At 46.1% G+C, this 23,421-nt stretch overlaps 1 protein-coding gene across 1 annotated transcript in view; it reads right to left on the minus strand.

Moving 5' to 3' along the window:
* Nucleotides 1-3,818: 3,818 nt before the first annotated feature.
* The window catches only part of SHISA2 (shisa family member 2), a 79,657-nt gene continuing 60,054 nt past the window's right edge, over nucleotides 3,819-23,421 (minus strand). Inside the window, exon 2 of the mRNA XM_086935179.1 lies at nucleotides 3,819-4,938. Coding sequence (XP_086791305.1) covers nucleotides 4,376-4,938 — 563 coding nt within the window. The 3' untranslated portion in view covers nucleotides 3,819-4,375. The remainder of the gene's footprint in view (nucleotides 4,939-23,421) is intronic.

Consider the following 23,421-nt stretch of genomic DNA (forward strand, 5'->3'; position numbering starts at 1 on the left):
TTTATTAAGAATTGGAGACGTTTTTCTTGGTTTTAAAAAAACACTTTGCCACAAGTGCTCTTTATAATAATTAAAAACTATAGCAAACGTCAACATTTGTTTTACATTATTATACATTACAATTATAAAACGTTTAAAACACCACATTTCTTACAAACCTTTTTTTTACAATTTAAAATATTTTGTCCCCAGATCAGCTGTAGCACATGTTCGATATATTTAAATGTGTATTTCTTTTTACAAGTAAACAATATACAAACCGTTTCACCTGAATGTTGTCAGCCGAGGAGGTGTTTGTGACTAGGTTGGTGCAATGAGGACAGTGCATTGCGCAAGTTACAGGGATACCGTATTGATAGAATAGAAGGATTTTTATATAGCGCATAGCTACCCGGGAGCATCCCAGCGCTGAGAAGACACTAGAGTGGCCTACCTTCTAGGCCAAAAGCAGTGTTTTGAGTTGTTTGCGGAAGGCTAAGTGATTGGATTATTTACGTAACTGCAAAGACAGTTCGTTCCACAATTTAGATGTATTGTACGAGAAGAGCCGGCCCCCACTTCTGGCCTTCTTGATTTTTGGGAATACCGCAAGGAGCATCTCATCCGAGCGAAAGCTTCTGTTCGCCTTAAAGGGCCAGATCATGGATTTAATGGTAGGAGGTCCAGTTCCCCCCAGGGACTTGTGGGCGACACATAATGCCTTGAACTTGATTCTTTCCTGCACCGGTAACCAATGGAGGGCGCGGAGTGCCGGTCTTGCTGAGCAGCAATACTGGGTTCCTGTAAGCATTCTTGCCGCCGAGTTCTGAACAATCTGCAGTTTTGAGGAGACATACTTAGGGGCGCCCAGATAAAGGGCGTTACCGTAGTCTATCTTGGTAAGGATGAGTGCCTGTACTAAGGTTTTCTTAGCTTGGATGGGAAAATTTGCATTGCACAAGTGACTCTGGGTCGGAAAAGAGATATTCCTTTACCTACAGGATTCTAGCCAGTGATGCAGCTGAAACTCTTTGCTCAATAAAATGTGTTCTGTTCTACTCCTGGAAGCAACAGAAGCAAGCATACTGCAGTGCCATAAATGATAATGGACTCTCTCCATGGACTAGGGTCTAAGAAGTGTAATTCATACATGTCGTTTTTGCTTCTAAACATTTATATGGAAATGGGAATATTGTACATGGTCGGTTGGTCAACTGATAAACAGTGAATAGCTTCTCAGCATCAGAAGTTATGAGATATAATTTTCAGGTCGACGTGTGTTTTAGAGGACAAAACTCAGGTCTGACAGTAACAGAATAGCAAATTCAGTTCCGAATCGCCCAATAATTATCGGGGTGATGTGACAATGGCCTCTTACACCTTATACAGTCCACATTCCACTGCATTATTTACATGTTACTGTCATGTCTTCTACCTCTGATGTGGCATTCCTTCATACGGCATATGTGGAAGTTATAGGACAAAAAATGAACTTGTGACACTGAAATTGACACCTTCTCCATACTGCTTCAAGGAAACATGTAAATGCTCATTCTTGTACATTATGTATAACTGGAGTGGAGCTTGCTTGTGAGCACCCCAGTTTTTGGGGCAGAAAACCACATCCGTGATAGTGAGTCTTGAGCACTGCGTCATCGAAGTCTAGTGATTTGCCAACCCTACTGCAATGCGCTCAGTCGTGGAGGCCAGTTTCGAATAATGATGGTGGCTAAAGTACTACTAAGTGCATTGGGAGAAGGTGTTGAGGAATAGACTTGTAATTCATCATTCATTAACCAACACTCTTCTCAAGAGTTCGCGGATATGCATGATTAGATTCATGATACTGTTTGATATGAGACCTAAGGCTCTCTGTGGGAATCTGATGATTTGAGATTGGTGTAGTACCATGTAACACACTGATGGTCGGATGGAATCCGTACATGGAACCACAAGCCAATGTCCCACAGGAGTATGTTCGTCAATTACATTTGTCATTATGCACTGTGGAAGAAAAGCATGACTGAGCAATCTTCAAGCTCATGAAGAGATATGGTACAATGGAACTCTCAAAGTGGGCTTTGCGTCATGCTGGTAAGTGGCAAATGAAGCCTCCCAGTTCTTACAAGCATCCCAGGGCAATGCATGGCACGCAAGCCGAAGTGATTAGGGTTACAAGAATTACTTCTCCCATCATGAAATATTGAATCTCTGCCCCGCCAGTCTCATACTACCTTGTGCAACTGAGAAGAAAGGCGACTAATTCAATCACTCATAATGTGTACTTGCAACCAATGTGAATTCTGAGATTGTCTCGCCAATCAGAAGGCTTGCAATGCAAACTTTAACGGCTGCTATTCGTGTACATACAGTAGGCCAGATGTATTTACATGCAGGGTGCAAATAGTGTCTGCAAACTTTTGCAACGACTTTTTGTGACCTGCTTTAATTTTGCAATGTGATCTATGCACTAACAGGCCTTGTCACAAAATGTCCATCACAGATCAATCTGCTGAATAAATATTAAGTAGGCAGGTTCCCATTTCTGAGCCTACATGTTTGGCTAAAAACACACAGATGGTGGCATACAGGCAGTGTTTAATTTGAGGTGGTGGTTGCAGGTGGGGCCCACTGCCATCATTTTTTGGGGACGGGCACTTATTTTGCCGCAACATACTGATCCAGAGCAGAAGTGAGAAAAATACATAAGGGGGGAAGTGTAGGAAGAGAAAGACAAAAAGACAGTGGCAAAGCAAGAAAGGAGGAATGAATAAGAACCTTTAAGAGTGAGATACAGAGTCTGAGTGTCTGGTGGTGGATTCGTTATAGAGGCATGAGGCGGAATCCAGACTACGCATCCTTGGTATTCGGCACTCCAACCTTCGATAGTGCTGCCTAAGAGATCCTGAGCACAACTTTGGGGCCCGGCACTTATTTTACAAATTAAGCACTGCATACAGAGAACAGCAGACCACCATCTCGGACTTTACATTGCCAAATGGAAAACTTTTGTTTTTACAACTGCCCTTTTTCCTTAAAGGAACAGGTGCTGCTTTAAAAAAAGTTTCCCATTTAGGAAGACATGAGGGAAGAAGGCAATGGTCCTATTGATCACTGCCTGTTCCCTCTGAGCCTGTCCAACATAATTCCCAAAAAGGAAGGTGTGCAATGGGAACAGTTTCCCCTTTGCAAATGAGTTACCAACTCCTTTCCAAATCGCGAATGCTAATTTAGTACATTGTAAAAAACATATTTTGAGGTTGCAAACCCTGTGATTTAGAAAATTGTGACTGCAAAATGACTTTGTACATTTGACTGTAAGTGCTGTGAAGGTATCCAGACAGACCTTAAAGCTGCCTTGGACAGTTGTTATGATTTTCAGCCTAAAAGGGGGTGAGACAGGCATGAATAAATATATTGACAACCTTCTTATGAGTAGTAATTATCGGCCTTTCCCTCTCATCACATTCGAACTGTTGAAGGCACATGGAATTAATTTCCAATGGGAAGTGGAATGAGAAATCAAAGCCTACTTGTATTTTAACACCTGCTAATTCTAGTGGTGCTTTCACTACCCAGATATCAGAATTTGTCATTTCTTTTAACAACATATGTTGACGCTTCAATCGGTGTTACTGACCCCACCACTCCGACAATCCGGGATCTTTCCATATTAAGGGGAACTTTTTTTTTGGACAAATCACACAACATCTCTATGCCCACATAATCCAGGTGTTCTAGTCCCTGCTCATGAATTTAGTGGCAGGTGCTAAAAAATGACAAAACAAGCGCACTCAAAAAGAAACCGAACAACCTGCTCATACAAATACAAAGAAGAATAGTACATATGGCTTCACTTTAATTAAGTTTTTTTGTTTTTTTTTTAAATCACAGAACTCCTCTTGGGAAGGAAATTTGTTTCAGCCAATAACTCCTTTGTTTATTCTACTCTTTGCACATGATTGTCTTAAGAATTAAACAGGTGTGGGGATTTATTTATCTAAATATTTGTCAGTTCATGTACACTAAAAAAAACACTTGCATTGACCTGGAAAAAATTACTTTTGCCGTACCGCAGGGATACTTAATGGCTCGGGCTTTTACCGTATAGCAAACATTCAGTCATTTGAAAGGCATCACCGCCATTTTGAGCACAATAAATTCTGCCCTGTAGCTAATCCTCTACTGAATCCACTGGAATGAAAGCCTATCTGGTAATGTCAACTCAGGAAGTTTTTCCAACCGGGTTTTTTAGCAATTCATTCCAATGAAAACAAGAAAAGCTTAGTAGGCGCTGTCCAAAGCGCCAGAAGTTCACTTTCTTTGATGCGCTAAGCACTGTAACTTCCTCCAAAGTGCTCTTCTGTTTTTCAGTGATCAGACGCTACCTAATACTTCATACTGTCACCGGTGGGTATTTCATCTGTTCAGGGTTGCTGTGGGGGTAGGGTGACTGCATTGGCCTGAAACCGCCTTGCAACCCATCCAAAAATGTCGGCATTTGAGTCATTTGAGTCATTTGCATAGAGTCGTGTGGCACCGCGTAGCCAACAAACTGCGGGTGCAGGTACTGCCCTTGATGCGGGACAAGCTGTGAAGCCTGCTGGCAGTTCATCACAGAGAAGTTGGTGGGGATGTTGACATATACATTATTCATGGTCCCCTCTGGCAGGCAGCAGTTGGTTTGTGACCTTGTGGGAGGCGGTCGGGCTCCTGAGTTGGCGCTGGAGCTGGAGCTGGCAGCCGTGCTCGACTGGCGCGAGGAGGATCCGCGTGAGGTGCTCGCGCTTTGAATCATGGGGATGGTCTCCATCATCCGGTTGTTTCCAGGGGCTCGGCTCTGTTGAGGCTCTTGTTTGGGGCGCAGGCATCGACAACAGCAAACGGCCACCAGGGATCCCAAGATGATGAAGGCTACGAAGACAGAGCCAACGATGAGGAATGGCACGTAGATGGGTACTGAAGGGAATAGAAAAAGATCAATAAAGCATTAATTTTATGTGATCAGGAATATTTTGTGAGCACATAGTGCAAAAAGGTAAATGTAGCATTTTTACGTTCGTAAATATTCTGTATTACGGGTAGCATTAATTTATTTATATATCCTGCAAGACACTTCACTAATTGATATTCTTTCTAGGTTCCTTTGTATATTATTAAATCACAGTATGAGAAACTCATGCCTATACAATCGTATTCATGTGTCCTTCTAACATTTAATTTGTTTTGCTTTCTCACACGAAAAGGCTTGGTCTTTCCCCGAGAACAGGTAGTCTCAAATGCAGGGGCGGCCAAGCAGCGTCGCCCCACTGCTCTTTGAGAAGGAAAAATAAAATGAAAATAACATATTATCAAGAAAGGGTGATACATTATCGCCAATTTTATCGGCAGGAAACTGCCGCTAAAACGGCGATAATGGGCTTGATAATATCCCTTGTGAATTCCCATAGATGCCCAGGTTCTGGTGTTAACCTGGGCTTCTATGGGAATTCACAAGGGCATATTATCAAGCCCATTATCGCTGCTTTAGCGGCAGTTTCCTGTCGATAAAAGCGGCAATAATGTATCGCCCTTTTTTGATAATATGGCCCTCGGTTATTATAATTTTATTTTTCGCAGGTTCAGGACTTGGTTAGAGTGGGGCGGGGCTAGTAGCACAGGGAGAGGAGAGATTTGCACACTCCAAGTGTGTACGACTGCTTGGCCGGCCATCTCGGGCCAGCCAAATAGTCATGCACACTTTGCATGTGACCCACCAGGCTGTGTAATGCTGCCTGGTGGGGAAAATGCCCAGGCCTCCAGTCCCCATCTCAGTGCCGATCCACTGTGCTCAGACCAATCACAATGCTGCATTGCAGAGTTGCCATTGTCATGGGGAGCCTGGGTGCTTCCTGGTTTTGGGATTCACCGCTGTTGACGGAGAAGCAGAGGAGAGAGGGACCGGCAGATGAGGTGAGTGGTATTTTTCATATTTTTTATATGTCCTCCCCAACCGCTCCACCCTCATTCCCTACCATCCACTGCTTCTCAAATGCTCAAATCACTAAAGCTTTGGTGTAGGAGGAAATAACTAAATTTGTTTGCTGGGCAAGACTAGCCAGAGGGAAAGTATGGGGTGTTTGTGTGTTGATAATTTGCTGATACAAGCCTCTGAAAGGCCTGGTACATAGGTGCTAAGAAAGAGTGCCAGTGGAATATTTCCAGCATTGATCTACAAGACCTCTCCTCCCTCAATGGTCCCCCAGCACCTTCAGATGCCCCGGCGGCCTCTGATTTGACTACTTATATGTGGGTTATTCTTGGCGATGTGAGGACTGTGAGAATTTAAAATAAAGCCAATAGCGTTCACATTCTTACTAGCACACTGGCAAAAGTAATAGAAAAGGCCCACTGCAGTTCAAAACTAATATAGAGTGTTGCTTAGCTGAGATAAAGAACGAAAAGCCAGATGTTTCAACGTTAGGAACTGCGATTTCCAAATTGGGATTCTGACTGAATAGCAATTTGGAAATCGCAATTCCGCATGCGTTACTATTTTATTTTTAAATTAACTATTCCTAGTGGGTTGTAAAGCAACCTACCTCATGAAAATTAATGAGGCAAGTTGCAATTTGCGACCACTAGTAATTGACAACCATCACAGAGATGGGGACCTGCTGGGGTCAGCAGACAACCATGTTTGGGATTATTTTTTAATAAAGCAATCCTATTGTTTTTTAAATGCAGCCTGTTTTCCTTAAAGGAAAATGGGCGGCTTTTAAAAAAATAAAATAAAAGTTTTGCATTTTATTTTTTAAGAGTAAGCAGTGCTCTGTGGGCCTGCCCTTAAAACGTTTGGTAAACATTCTCAAAGGGCAAGGTGTCCCATTGAATTGGTGTTAAATGTTGACTGTTTTGTGACCAGAATTTGGTCACAAAACATTAATACATACCATTCTGATTTGGTATTTGGAAGGGACACCCCTTCCAAATACTGAATCAGCATTTGGTAGCCAAAACAAATTGTGATTCGTTCACGTGTTACCAAATCACAATTTGATATTTGCACATTACTAAAAGCTTTTTTTCGGTTGCAAATAGCCTGATTCTGAAAATTGGCTCTTTTCAGACCTCAAATAAGCTTTACACATCTGACCTAAAATATGTAATGACAGGGTGTACTTTGCAGATGTCTGCAGGGCATGACAATGGAGGAGATGGGATACATCCAAACAGCCAAAGGAAAGAGAGACTAAAATACTCCTGTGAGCCGAGCCAAGATGTGATGGACTATGTCTAAAGCCAATAGCCGGAGGGCCCTGCACCTGAGAAGCCAATGGCCGAAGAAGGCTGAAGCAAAGCCCCTTATAGATGGATTGAATACATTTTGTTTGCCACAAATGCCACAAACACCATTACACATCAAACATAAATAGGGGTGCTACATAATAAGAGACGTTTATTTGACAAACACTGATAAAAGCATAAACGGGCCTTCCGCATCCAAGGGAAGAGATTATGTAGATCCCCTACCACAGTGTCTGTTTGTGGGGGTGACCTGTTGGGAATTTGTTACAGAGCTCACATGAAGTGAGGCACTATTAATGCAATGAGGTACGGTTAGATCTGGTCATGTGATCATGTACAACGTTAAGAAATAGTTAGAAAGATTGTTCCTATTCGTGGTCAGGGTGGCCTACAGGACAGTATGGCAGTGCCAGAAGGGTTGGTCTCACAGGCCAGCATGTAGACCAGTTGTTTGCCCATATGTGGTGCTATGGTCCGATTGGCCGGTTTGTACTGTTTATAATACAAATATTACCGCAAGCATTGCCTGCAGCAAGCATACACGCAGGGAGTCTCCAATACATTGTAAAACACCTATAAGTAACAAGGACAAGGCAGTGGTATGGGAAAAGTTGTATCATGTAAAACTGGTTGGGAACAGAAATTACATCTGACTGGCAAAATGGGTGATTTTGGAAGCCTCCATACATGCTATTCTAGAACCTCCACATGCGTCATGCTGCCACGCACTGAAGTAGAATTTCACACATTTCCCCTCCTTGCAGAATTTGCAAGATTAATACATGTATATTGATACATGTATATCATATCTATGTTTATTATATACAACAACAGAGTACGACCTGAACTTGATATAGACTGGGGAAAGGATGAAAGCATTATTGTAAAACACAACGCCTACTCATCAATTACTGCACCATAAGACAAAGATTGTCAAGCAATATATAGTGTGTATAAAATTTCTAAACTAGTCTGATGTACAGGCATGGCCCAGGTTTGTAGCTCTCGGATTCACTAATGGAAGGCACTTTTACTTTGGTGCCCAGGCCTGTTTTTTGTGCCAGCCTCCCCTGTACCTGGTTTAAGAGGGAACAGAACGTTGTTTTTAATTTTTTAAAAAGGGCAACACTGGCTTATGGGGAAAAGAAACCTGTAACTGCAAGGAATAAACACTACAGTGGATAAGTTGAAGCAAGCCCTGGAAGTAGGAAAGTGCTTGAATGCATCAGAAGAGAGACTTAATGGGAGATCAGCACAGGAGCCACTGTCGAGGTTTCCCATAGTTAACACTGAGAAGAAAGCAAAATAAGTAAAGAGCAAAAAAAACTGCAGGCAACAGCTGAGATGCCCGTGAGTGGCAGCAGCAGGGGGAGTGCAGTGTACTGGGGAATGCTGAGAGAGGTGCAGGGCAGGTGGTCAGGCGAGCAAATGTGAGACTAGACCAGGAGGTAAACACTGAAGCTTGTTAAACGAGGAGGTAGAGGCTATTTTAAGTTTGTTAAAGAGAGGAGTAAAAAAAAGAAACATTCCTCATGCTCGTTAGGACGGCGAAGTCGGTGCGAACATTAGGACATGTTGAGCAAAGCATAGAGGGTCGAGGGTAAAAATAGCAGCTGCTCACCAGTGCTTCGTTTCAGAAGTAAGGATGCAAAGGGACCCAGGGAAGAGAGGTGATGCAGCCAGCATGCAGAGAGCCTGCCAGAGCAGTCATAGAGCTTAACTCCAAATCTAACAAGCAGGGGGGCATATGTACAAGCCCCTATCTACAACGAAGCGTCCCTTTTTTTAAAGCTCCGGTGGCCTATCACCATTTCCCATATTTACAAGGTGGCGCTAAGCCACTTAAAGTGGCTTAATGCCACCTTGCAAATATGCCCCTTTGTGCTGCAGGTCTTGGCAGCACAGGGGCCTGCAATGGGTGTTGCAAGGGGGCGTTCCATCGCAACACCCATCGCTTTTTGGCGCTTTCCCAGATTTACAAGGCTGAGGCAGAGCCAGGGAATACCGGGTCTTAGAATGGCGATGCGAAGAGAAATTATTAATTTCTCCTCGTTTTTTGCTCTTTCTATGTGTGTTGCATTTTGCAGCGCACACAGAAAGAGCAAATCGGCATTATTGATTGCTTATGTTCAGGAAGGGGTCCCTCCATGCACATAAACAATTGCCCATGCAGCGCAGGCACCCTTGCAACATGGCAGCAGGGTGCCTGTGCTGGCTGGGGCAGCTTTTTTTGTGCCAGTGCTAGGGGATACACAGGAGTGCATCATATTCTTGTGAATATGGCGCATCCATGCGTTGAAAAAGTGTCAGAGCAAGATGTCGCCAAATTTGGCGTAGCACCGCTCTCCTGCATTTTTTTGTAAATATGCCCCAGGGAGTTAAGCACAGAGTATACAAAGACTAAAAGAGTTTTGAAGGGCACGAGAAGACTTTCATGCTTCTCTAAGGAATTAACTCAAACCACAAGGAAAAGCTTTTAAAATACATTTTAATGATATATAGTCAATGCACGAGACCCTGGGCTTGATTGGCCGTTTATTCCAGTGGGCCACTAATGGCACTTCTTGCACTTTTCACAGCTCACCCAGGTTATTACAGCAGAAACAGATAGTGCTTTAGACGAGAGAGAGGAGACAGAAATGGAGGGACAAAGAAGAGAGAGGAGGGCTTCTTTTGCACTCTAATCTGGTTCTGATATGACTGTGTATATGTGGTGGCTACACAATCCATAACTTTAACAACCTAAGACTCAACTGTGAGCAACATTAGTAGGAAAACAAGGCCAAAACCAAAGAAGAAGTAAGTCTGTGTTAAAAACAGTGGCCATAACGTATGTTTTTAAGCCACTGGAGGAGCATACAGTAAAAAGGCAAGAGTCGACATAGGACTGAAGTGCTACCCTTCAATGAAAAGTGCTGGTGCTTTTCTATTTTCAATTGAGGCCACCCATTGGTTGCACTTTATTCAATTTGATGCACTTACTCTGCTCCCACAAATCAACTTAATTGTTAGCTTCCAATTTCAAATTTCTTCACATTTAAGAAGGTTTACATTGTGCTTCTTTATTTACATACACTTTATGAATCTGTAAATAATATTTAATTTTCTAAGCAGTTGCAGACCCCTTGAATAGGTGCCATGGACCCATGGTGGTCCCCGGTCCACAGGTTAAGAACTGCTGATCTGCATTACAAAATCATATTTAGAAAGAAATTCACAAGGCACGTCTCAGAGCACCTAATTTACACATGAACTGACCTCACAAAATAGCACTAACGTGTACCAGTCAATATCGCGTTTTTACATAATATTGATAGGATGTGAGCAGGTGGGAGAATATGTGCAAAAGTATTGATTATTAAAGGAGAAACCACTAAACTGTAAATATTTTAGAAGTTGGTGACATTTCCTAACAACCCTAAACATGAGTGATATAAGCATTACCTACAGAATGCAAATATACAGTTGGAGGAATAGTTGACTGTCTTCATTGTATGTATTAGTAGTCATGCAGCGAAAACCTAGGTAGGAAGCAACAGAACACTGTACACTGCATGAGGGGGTTGGGAGTTGATTCACAAGCTTGTGCACATCAAATGGGGATTTCACTAATATATTTCACATTTGTTTAGGAAAAGGGAGATTAAGTAAACACATGCGTAGGCAAGCATAACATCTTAAATGATCTTTAAAAATTGGTCACGGGAACTAGTATATGTGAATGCATGAATAGTATCTACAGCTCATAAACCACTTAAAATGTTTGTAAAATCTAGCACTCATTTATGAATTGTTTTTTTCCCCACCATTCTAATAATGCTTATGACAATGGTGTGTCTAATCTGTCTCATGTTTTAATCACAAGGATTGGACCTTTCAATAAACATTTTCAAATGTATTATTGCTTCTTTTCTTTTGAAAACTTTGGACATGCAAAAGTGACAAATGAAAGGGTCAGATCTGTTTCCACTAATTCCTTGTGAATAAGAATAGTAATTGTTCAGGGTTATCAACAGCATTTAAAACTCTGGAGGTACAGGAGTTTAGATGCCATACTATGAGCTAGCTGAACCAACATTTATTGATGACATGAGCAGAACAGTCTCTTTATTGTGAAGTTTTGTTGACCTAATAAACAGTTCTACTAAATTTGTAGGAACCGTATAATACTACGCTGCCTTGGCCTACTAAATCAAATGGTATATCTAGGCTTCATTACTCCCTTTTACCCAGGGCTACCCAACAAAATTGGCCAGATAGACATATATGTGGAAAAGCCTTTTCATAATATGGATCCTGCAACAGCACACCGCTGGCATCCACAGGAGGCAAGGTTTACTTTAGCACTCTTCATCCAGATGTGGATTAAAAAGCTATGTAGGGTGCTTATAGAACCATTTTGGTCACATGAAATATGGGGACAGACCGAAACACAAATCATGGGACAAGTGGAGTGACTTAATGGGTTCAGACCTTTTGATAGTAACTAGTGACATTTCTGCACCAAGGAAGCAACTAACTCACAAGTTTGAGTTAGCTAAATTCTCTTCATTAATCTTTTTGTCAAACCCAAATAAAGGAGGATGAACCATACAGAAGTCAAATGAGTTTTACAATACCTTAGCTAGCCAGCTGTGACTGGGGACAGGAAGTGTGAGTTTAGCCATGAAAGGCATACACATAGTATCACATTGCAGTCTGTGATACAATCCCCATGTTATGCTAATTAGGTTAACACTTGGGTCACCCTACTTGCAGCAGAAACTTCCCATGAGGTTTCCCTCCGATCTCCATCATTATCCGCTGAGGCTTCGGCTTCCTCGCCTCCCTGTCCTCTTCATGGACTGAGCAGGTGGTCAGGAAGCTCCAGTAACATTATACTTTCTCAGAAGGGGTCTCTGGCTCCAGAGTGAAATGTAGCAGGAGCTAGTAATGCACTGTAAGCACATCTGCCAGCTCAGGCATGCCGCAATAGGAAATGAGGGGGGGGGGGGTGTCCACAGGGGTACGGGTGCGCTTGGGAATGGGAGCACACTGGGGTACGGGAACACAGTGGAGCATGCAAGGACAGGGGAGCATTGAAGAACAGGCAATGAAGTGCAAATGGAGCACAGGGACAAGGAATGCCTCAAGCACACAGAGGCATGGCATAACATGGACCTGGCAGTACAAAGGGGAGTGAGAACATGGTGGCACGTGGAAACACACACATACATAGGGCACACATCAAGGAAACACTTCATAAGTAATGTGTATTTCCCTGCAGTGTTTAATATGACAAAGGTCTGCGTATTAGTATGTGATATATTTAGATTTCACAGTATATCTCAAGATAGTAAACAGCATGTGATCTGGTGGCCCTGTGAGAGATGGTCCTAGGATGCTTAATTCAGGGATGGGTATGCTCAGACGTGAGTCTCATGCTCTCCACACCACTGGATTCAAGCAAGCCGGGCTGAAGACGGCTGGAATGCCAGAAACCGGTCCTCAGAAGCTTGTTTCCGGTCAGGGGAAGGCATGGCTTGGCAGTTCGGGCTGGACTGTTTCCATGAGGCACAGAGTCAGACTGATTTGCATATGGCCATGTCTGAACTGGGGTGGTGTGGAGTGCAAAAAAAACGATGGATTTAGGCCCAGATCTCTGTACTGGGGTGAATGTATGACATTGTTCTGCATTCTGTCCATCAACTGTGGTTTTTGCCTGTGAGAGATGAGCCTAATAATTGTTTGCAAGACCATGCATCCAATCATGACTTATTTGGACTGCAATGTCACAGAATAACTAAGGGTCATATTATCAAGAAGGGCGTTAAAAATGATTGCCAGTTTAGCGGCAGAAAACTGCCGCTAAAGCGGCGATAATGGTCTTCATAATATGCTCTTGAGAATTCCAATAGAAGTCCATGTTCTGGTGTGGATCATGGGCCTTCTACTGGAATTCTCCAGGGCATATTATCAAGCCCATTATCGCCGCTTTAGCTGTAGTTTTCTGCCGCTAAACCGGCAATAATTTTAACGCCGTGCTTGATAATTTGTCCCTAAATGTGGCCCATGGCATGATAGACCATCACGGTTGTTGCAAGTTGCCGTGACATCTGAGTTTTTCCTTAAGATTGCTTGCTGCACTTCTCAACATTTCCCCAGTTGCTGAGAATCTGCACCTGTTTTGAGGGATTGAAAGATCTCCACCACAACACAGCAGCCCCCACAGTAATTGCCACACAATACAGTTGTCCTGTTATTTTCCCTCTTAAACTCCCAACTGCAGGAGATAGAGTTTCCTGGTTAAGGCATGAGTGGGCGTCCACTACAAAGCACAGCTGCTCGGTGTATGAATGAGAACATGTATAAATGCTTATTCTAAAGAAGGAACCGTCTCTAAGTAGTCTTGAATCAAGAGTGGATTGAGAAGCCTCAAGGGGCCAGGGCTTGATATCCCCCAAGCCGTCCGAAGCTGTGGTCATGAGATGTGCACAGGTGTCTGTGCTGGTTCAGAAGTTTGTTTAGAAGAAGCTGAGCACAGAGAGTGTCCTGTACAGCACAGCTTTAGGATTGCCCTTACCTTTGGAGATGCTAATTGAGAGGAACGCAAATGTCTAAAGTGACGCAGGAGTGAATCTGGAGGGTAGTGGGCTCAAAGCCTTTAACACTTTAGCTGCGTCGAACGTATAACGAGCGCTGGCCCGTCGGCCAACGGTCGTGCGCAGCACTGGCAAGGTAGTGCTCGCAACAACCGTTGGCCGACGGCAGCGCTTATGGGGTTAATGCATCCGGCCCATTCCGCTATCACCACATTGACATTGACTCTGCGTCAGTCCTAAAAATCTGCGCCATTTATGGGTTTCTACAGTGGGATGGTTCGGATATCCGGTTGCTTGAGACGTGCCGTAGGTACAGCGAGTCCTAAGGCTTTAGGGGCACACTGCATCCAAGCCTCCACTTTACTTGCTTGCACCAGCACCCATGACACCATTGCTGTACCACTGCACCCTACCGACCCAGTCAGACGGAAAGCTCAAACTCTCGCCAACAAAATGATAACACAGATACTTGGGGGCATGTTTACTAGAAAATGATGAAGTGCGGCGCTGCAAGCCATCTTGCTGTGCTGAGCTGCATCATTAAGAAAGTGCAGGGATGCATCGTATTCACAGCAATACGAGGCATCCCTGTGCTTTTTTCTGCATTGGTGCACAATTGGCTGCTTAGCGCCAATTATTGCAGGCGCATTTGCACCATGGAGCAAGGGCGGCTGCATTGCAGGGATGATTGTTTTTGTGCAGGAAGTGCAACTTTCCTGCACAAAAACAATCATTGATGGTGTTCCCCTCCTTCTATGTGTGCTGGAGAATGCAGCACACAAAGAAAGAGCAAAAACCAAGGAGAAATACATATATTTCTCCCTGTGCACCACTTTAACGCCTCCCATGGGGGCGTTGGAATCTAACACATGCTCAGGCTAACGAAACCTCGTAAATTTGGGAATGCATCAGAATCCATGGGTTTTGAGTGGGAACACCTATAGAAACACCCATGGAACGCCCCTTTGACTCAGAGTACTGCATGAAAGGGGGTCATATTTTCAAGGACATGGAAAACCATGCAGGGTGGTTTTGCACGGCCTTGTAAATATGGGTGAGCATTGTGCACCACCTGGGTGTCAAAAAAGATGAATCTCAGCTGGCGCAGGGGCCTTGTAAATATGCCCCTCGGTATCACATCATAGGACGGTGTGGTGAGATCACATGAACAACTCTGATTTGAGCAAAAGACGTGATCTGCTCCCTGCAAGTACTCTTGCCTTTCATTATATATGTATTTTTATCTTCAAAATTTCTCCGTGTGAGTTTTTGTTTATTATTCAACACAGTAATATTTTTTATTTCATTACACAGTGCTCAGTAAAATGAATGGGCTAAAATTTGAACAACACTGCTCTAAGTTAAAAAATATACTTACTTAATCTGAACACAAAAACATTTTACAAAAATCAATATTGCAAGCAGCACAAAAAAACTGAAGATAAAAAGGCCACACCTAATCCAGTGTAAAAGTCTACAGTGAAAATTACCAGAGCACAACTCTTTAACAGATCTTTACAGTTAACATAATTTTGGCGCATTGTCTCTGATTTATGTTTTTTGATGCAATATTCTTGGCAGCAGTGTTTTTATTAAGAGGACGATATTTTAATAATCAGCTAAAAAAAAATCATGAATTCAGTGGTAGGCAGATGTAAAGAGACAGCTGTGCACGTCACAGCACTATTTAAAAAGTCTCATGTAACTCTTGTGAGAAGCAAGTCTCATTTACTTCCGGAAATAATACCTCAGGATGTGACTAGGCAGAGTGAATCTGAGACAGGAACATGCTCTTCTGGAATGGTGTATCCTATGGGACTCGTGTCTGAAAATGTATTCCAAGCATTATGGATGTATTAAAAAAGGCAGCATTTTCTTCATAAGTTACAGTGATATTAGGTGGTAGATCTTTGTAGTTTGGTTGGTCCATATAATTTATTATTAATATAGGCTTAAAATGTATAACTTGAAAATTGTGCTGGGTCGGGCTTTAAAGGAATTTTGCATAGTAATGTGAAGCATCATAAGTACATAACATGTGGATAGATATGTATTTGTGTGGAAGCACATAACTGTAAAATAATATTGGTGTATGTTAAAAGGTCAGGTGACAGTTGCACTGTCGAGCCAGACCTAAAACTCAATGTAGGTTAAGGACTGGCCTCCTCGTATCTGTATTGTTGTCAGAGAAAGACAATGTTATTGTTAATGTTATGGTGATTTGTATAGCGCGCGGCTGCCCCAGCCAAGGGGCATCCCGGCGCTGCAAGCAGACAGAATGCAGAAAGAAAGAGATGCGGAGAGAAGAAAAAAAATTATTGGAAGAGATGGGTTTTGACCGCCTTTCTGAAGGCAAAAAGGTCCTGCATACTGCGGATAGCTTCGGGAAGGCTGTTCCATAGCTTGGCAGCTAGGAGGCTAAAAGATCGGCCGACTACTCTGGCCAGTCTGGTGCGGGGGATATTCGCGAGGTTTTGTCCCTCTGAGCGGAGCGACCTCCTCGGAATGTATTCTGACAGGAGGGGGCACAGCATAGGGGGGGACGCAGTTTTAAGGATTTTAAAGGCTAGACACAGCGCCTTAAACTGGATCCTTTTTCCCACCGGAAGCCAATGCAATTTTTTCAAGGTTCCGGATACCGAAGAATGGCGGGGGAGACCTACCAGGGCCCTGGCTGCCGCATTCTGGACCCTCTGTAGTCTGGTGGTTTCGGCGAGATTTGCCCCTAGTAAGAGAGAGCTGGCATAATCCAGTCTAGAAAGAATGGTCGCCTGAACAATTAGCTGATGAGTGCGGCAGTCAAAGAACTTCAGAATAGGTCTGATGTTACGTAAAATACTGAAGCAAGTGGCAGCTACTTTTTTTGTATGATGAGTGAACTTCAGAGCCGAGTCCACCCAGACTCCCAGATTTTTGACGCATTCTTTTGGCTCGGGAGGTTGGCCTAATACTTCAGGCCACCAGTTGTCTCCCCAGAACGAGGTGTTTTTTCCCAGGAGCAATATCTCTGTTTTCCCGGCGTTTAGTTGAAGGAAATTTGCTGTCATCCAGTTGGTGATGTCCGTAAGTGTCTGTTTAAAGTGATGGGCCTCCAGACCACTGTTGTTCTTAAGAGCCACCACCAACTGGGTATCATCAGCATAGGATACCAGTGTTAGTCCGTTCTTTCTAGCCACCTCTGCCAGAGGGCGGACATAAACATTGAACAGAGTAGGGGTCAGGGAAGAACCCTGCGGCACTCCCTGTCCAATGTTATGCTCCTTAGAGATGTACGGGGGTGGAGACTCTAAAGGACCTGTTGGAGAGAAAGTCTCTAAACCATCCCAAAGCTGTCCCTGTAATACCAATTTCCTCCAGTCTCTTCAGAAGGACCTCATGTGACACCGTATCGAAGGCAGCACTGAGGTCCAACAGGACCAGTGCTGCCGTTCCGCCGGTGTCAAGAATGGTACGAAGGTCCTCTGTAACACTGAGCAAGGCTGTCTCGGAGCTATGACCAGCGCTAAACCCGTGTTGGGAGTCATCCAGAATGTTGTTGGTGAGAAGGAAATTTGTCAGAATGTTGTTGACATGTGCCTCGATGATTTTGGCAGGCCAGGGAAGCAGGGAAATGGGCCTGAAATTCTCCGGAAGCGTAGGGTCTAAGGTGGGTTTTTTTAAGATGGGGGAAACCCAAGCCTGCTTCCATTTAGAAGGAATTCTGGCGGTAGAGAGAGACAAGTTGATGATGTCCCGAATATGTTCTGTGATAAGTTTGTGAGCTTCACAGAATGTATCCGGTTTAAGGGGATCCGCCGGGGAGCCAGATTTGATTTTTCTGCCGATTTTTTGAAAATTCTCTCTCTCAAGTGTAGGAAGGGAGGAGAGAGAGGGCCTGGTGGGATCCAAAGTGGCCGGTGACTGCGGGAGTTTAGGGAAAGTGTCATAGATTTTCTTAATCTTATTAATGAAAAAATTAGCCATATTATTGCAGAGGTCAGGGGAAGTAGTGGTAGTGATGACAGTTTTTTTTGCAGTAAGGTCTTTCAGGATTTTAAAGACAGATTTCGAGGTGTTAGAGCTATTGCTGATTTCATTTGCATAGTATGCCGCTCTCGTTCTGCAAACCTTACGGTGGTAAGTTTTTTGGAGTAGAACATACTCCTGTTTGAGGTTGGCATCGTAATTCTTTCTCCAACCCCTCTCCGCTTTTTTACATTCCTTTTTCAGAGTTGCTAATTCCGAATTGTACCAGGGACTAGCCGTATGGGTACGGGCCTTGGTCCATCTAGCGGGGATCAGGGTGTCAAGTGCCTGGGTGATCCAGAGGCAAAACTGGTCATACCCTACGTCCAGGTCTTCACTTGGGGGAGGGGGATTTAACACCAGGAGGTTTTGTAAGTCTTCAAGGCGAAGTTTTCTCCATGGCCGTTTTTTAACTGACGGAGTAGGCACCGCAGCGGGACTCGAGTTACAGGAGATAGACAGTATTACTAGATGGTGGTCTGTCCAGGTCATGGGAATAGGCGGGCCTGCGGATCCACTCGTAATGTTAGAAAAAATGGGATCAAGAAGATGACCCGCTCTGTGGGTGGGACCACTTACGAGTTGATTGAGTTGGAAGGCAGCGAGATCCGCAAGAAAAGTGGCAACTTTGGGCTCGGTGTCTCTATCAAGATGTAAATTGAGATCACCTAGGATCGTAAGGTTAGCCGTTTTGGTAATGTTGGTATCCAAATACTGTAAGAGTGAGTTGTTAAAAGGGGCGTCTGCGCCAGGGGGTCTGTAAATCAGAAGGCCAGTTGCGCAGAACTGTGGGTTGGCTTTGATGGAAAAGCGAGCGCTTTCGCTGCCCTTGATGTCCACTTTAATTAATTGGCAGTCAAGATGAGATTTAATTATGAGCGCTAACCCGCTCCCTCTCGTGCTCCTGTTCACAGTGTGTATGGTATAACCCGTAGTGGTAGCTAGGTTGCAGACCGAGTCCATGTCGTCAAGGAGCCACGTCTCGGTCATGAACAGGGCATCAAGGGAGTGATCTTTTAGGAGGTCATGGATTTCTAAATGATGTTTCTGCAGAGATCTAACATTTAGGTGACCTAGCCTGAGAGTCTGGGCCTGGGGTGATTTGGATTTGATTTTGGTAGAGGAGCAGAGTTGGGAGGGGTGTAGTAGAGGATGTAAAATATGGGCAGGGTTGCGTCTTGCACAAGAACAGGTGAGGTGCTGGAGGCCCAGCAACTCTGCTTTAGAGTAGCACATCTTACCGCCTTAATTACAGGTATTACGCACAGTATGCCTGGCGCCTGGCGCTACCTTAGCGCGGACGGGCGCAGACGGGCTGGACTCTGGCGTGACTCCGGCGGGCATCCGGCGCGTCCGCAAACGCGTCCGCTACGCGGAGAGGCCCTTCCCTTTTTAAAGGAAGGCTAGAGCGCGTCACGGCGCAGCCCGACCCAATATGGCCGCTGTCCTACCCTCGCCTCCCCGGGACCAACTCTCAGCGTCAACACTCAGCTGAGAGTGGCCCAGGCGGCAAAGGGAGGTGAGGAGACAATTCCCAAGTCAAGCGCTTATTAAAATCAAGCGACAAGGTTTTTAACACACTACCTTTAAAACGGACATAAAATGCTTTTACATCAAGCGTAGCGCTGCTGGCAGTCAGGAAAGGAGAAGAGCGTGAGAACCTCCGGCTTTCCGCCTCAGAGGGTGAAAATACAGGTCTGAGCCCAGGAACTGAGCCCTTTTAAAGGAAGGCTAGAGCGCGTCACGGCGCAGCCCGACCCAATATGGCCGCTGTCCTACCCTCGCCTCCCCGGGACCAACTCTCAGCGTCAACACTCAGCTGAGAGTGGCCCAGGCGGCAAAGGGAGGTGAGGAGACAATTCCCAAGTCAAGCGCTAATTAAAATCAAGCGACAAGGTTTTTAACACACTACCTTTAAAACGAACATAAAATGGTTTTACATCAAGCGTAGCGCTGCTGGCAGTCAGGAAAGGAGAAGAGCGTGAGAACCTCCGGCTTTCCGCCTCAGAGGGTGAAATAGCATACACTTTATAGGGATAGATTTACGAAGATTAGGTATAACAATTTCCTAATTGCAATTTCCTTCTTCTGAGTTTTATTAGCGGTTCCTAGTGGTTAGCAAATAGACCTACCTCATGCATATTAGTGAGGTAAGTAGCAATTTGCGACTCACTAGGGTTTGCTGCCATCACTGGGATGGTGCATGCTGGGGTCAGCAGAACACCATGTCTGTGACTGCTTCTATTTTTTTGGAACAAACTTTATTTTGCCATTGTTCAAAGTACATTCCAGTATAACAATGAGTCCTGGCATTTTCAATTTAGGTGTAATATCAGCACATCTTTCTCCATAAGTAGACATACATATTCCAATCCTCGCCAATCATTATTTACATGGTTTGAAAATTACAATGCAATGAATGTAACGTGCATTATCTCACCTATGAACCGTTTACTTATCTAATGTACCTTGACATGTATTTATACTTTTATTCCCTAACTAAGTTAGTTACCCCTTCCTCTCCCTCCCCTCTTCCTGGTCTGTCCGTGTGTCTCCAGGTATTCCGTAACATAGTCTTAAACAAACTTAAATTCCAACCTATATCTCTGGCGTACCATGGGCCTTCCCTCGTCGTTTACCCTATTTGTCGCCGGCTATGTGCTAGGTGGCTAACTAATCAGAGGAGTGGATCCGGAAATGTAAGTGGGATGTCCACTTGAGTGAGTTCTGCTAGCATGATATCCCATTCCATGAAGATGGGACGTTTTCTTAAACCCCTCGCCTCTTCTTGTTGAAGTGCTGCGCTTTCCGCGCTGTCCGAACTGATTACCTCCTCCCTCCATAAATTCAGTGGGGGGCTCCTCAGAGATTTCCATCTCATAGTAATTGCTCTAATCACCAATATGAGTGCCAGATCTAAGAAACGTAGGTGAACCCTCTGGGCCTTGGTGCGTTTGTGTAGGCCCAGCAGGCCCTCTAAGATATTGTCTGTCAGTGTGAGGTGTGTGATCTCTCCCAACATAGCACAAATGTGTCCCCAGTAGTCCCTAAGGTGTGGGCAAGTCCATAACATATGTACGAATCCCGCCTCCTCTTCCCTACATCTCGGGCAGTAGCTCTGGGCCTCCGGGAACATACAGTGTATCCGTTTCGGGGTTAAGTACGCCCTATGAAGAACCATATACTTTATGAACTGGAGCTTGGCATTTCGGGAGACCCGCTTGGGGTGTTCCAGAATGCTATCCCATGCCTTGTCTGTGATTACTGTGCCAGTAGTTTCTGCCCATTTCCCACGGAGATCCGTGAGGCAGATGGAAGCCTGCGCTCGGATTCCGGTATACAGCCATTTCACTAGGTGACCACCCCTCCCCAAGTAATAAAGCAAGTGTACCAAGTCATGTTGTGGAGGCTCACCACGCTGTGGTGCCCATGTCGTCCTAATGTAATGTGCTGTCATTGCATGTAGCAAGTAAAGACTGCTTCTAAGAGGCGTGGCTTGAGCGCCGATGACGGAGGTCGCCTAGCGTCTCGGCTCCGCGGCCGAGCTTTCACTTATCCTGTTACCGGGGGGCCCCTGCGACACCTGCACCCCGGGAATAGTCCCCTGGAGACCCGGACACCACCCGCCTGTGAAAGGAGGTCCGTGGCGACCTCAGAGCCGAGTGTAGACGGACGGAACGCTCGGCGATACGGAGCCCAAGATGGCGCTTGCTCCTCTCTCGCCTCCTCGGAGCTGAGGACGGACGGGGAACCGGGGGAACCGAACGCCCTGACCCCCCCGACGGACCAAGCGTGCCCCCCCCCATTGGAGCGGCACCCTGCGACCTGACCCCTGGTGACCCCTGAAGGTGACCAACGCCACCCGCGCTCTTGGAGCGGAGTGGGGGAGGGGTGAGGATTCCTAGCTGCGACGACGGCCCGCAACACTGGTCCTGACAGCTTGGGGGTGCATGGACTGCACCCTGGCAGCGCGGAGAGACACTGCAGACCACCCACGCGTTCCCCCAACGCGAAGAGACTGCAGCCTTTGACACCACGAGGCGAGGCTGTGCGGCGCCCCTTGGGAGAGACAGCGACTGCTGCGGGGAGCCCTGACCGGGGTGCGCCCACTGGGGTGGAAGAGCTGAGTGGAGTAGGGAGTGCCAGCTCGGGCGCTGCTGAGGGGGGAACTCGGTGTGGCGACCCGCCATTCCGGCGTTATCACCGGCCCCGTAGAGGGCTGTCATTTTGCAGCTGCGGAACCTCCGGGAGGAGCCGGGGGACAAGTGAACGACCCAGGGGGGCTGTGGAGGCTGGACGGCCCCGGCTCTGCCGCCACGCCCGGACGTGCGGGGCTCCTGTCGACCGGCACTGCTCCTGGATTGGCCTACCGACGGACGCCCGTCCTGACCGCTGCTGGCCTCTGGGGGCCCCTGGGAGCGGAGGTTCTGGGGGCTGCACCGCTGCGGTACCGGCCCTCGACTTGCTTGACCCCACCGCTGCTGAGGCCTAACTGGAGGCCCTGCCCACCATGGGGAAACCGAGAGGCGCTAAGGGAGGCACCCAACCCGCGTCTGACGCGGAGCCGCCGGACAATGAAGAGCGACTGCACGTGGAGGGGCCAGGGGGCCCGCAAATTCAGGAACAATTGGATAAAATCCTGCTGGCGATCACTGAAACTAGATCAGCCCTCCGAGACGATATTGCACAGGTCGCGACGGGCCTGGGACTGCTCCGAGCGGATCATGGCAAGTTATCCGACAGAGTGAAAGAGGTGGAGGGATCGGTGCGACAACTGGAACCAGCGCAAAAAACTTTGGAAGCCACAATGAAAGACGCTCTAACCCGCATAGACGCACTGGAGAAGCGGGCGGAGGATGCGGAAGGGCGCAACAGGAGAAATAACATCCGAATCGTTGGCCTTCCGGAAAAATGTGAAGGTGGGGACATGGTGTCGTTCCTTGAAAATTGGCTGCGGACGACGGTGGCGCCAGAGGGGTTATCCCCCTTCTATACATTGGAACGTGCGCACAGAGTGCCGGCCAAGCCGCCGCTACTGGGCCGACCGCCCCGTCCGGTGGTTGCGCGGCTGCTCCATTTTCGCGACAGAGACCTCCTGTTGCAAACGGCCGGACAGAACGGTCCTTACCAGGTGGACAACAGCCGAGTGAATATTTTCCCGGACTATACCTACGAGACACAGAGACGTCGTTCCTCCTTCCTGGCCGTCAAGAGGGAACTACGAGCCGAAGGCATCCAGTACTCCCTGCTGTTCCCGGCGCGCCTCCGCATCATCGTGGACGACTCCACCAAATTCTTTGATACTCCAGACGATGTGTGCAGCTGGCTTGAACTATACAGGGCGGGCGCAGACGGATTTGGAACCTCCTCTCAATCCACGAGGGAGGACATTCTGCAGCGGAAACCTAAGAGGTTCAGACATCGCAGGGGCAGGTCTGCCCGCCCCTCCACGACGGAGACTGCGGCGGAACGAAGAGACGCGCTGGTCATGGTCTCATCCATGTCTGGTCCCCAGCCCGGCAAGGGAAATGCTCAATCGGAACCTGGAGAGAGTGGAGGACAATCGGAC

This window comes from Lissotriton vulgaris, chromosome 8, assembly GCF_964263255.1.
Source record: "Lissotriton vulgaris chromosome 8, aLisVul1.2, whole genome shotgun sequence".
NCBI classification, from domain to species: Eukaryota; Metazoa; Chordata; class Amphibia; order Caudata; family Salamandridae; genus Lissotriton; species Lissotriton vulgaris.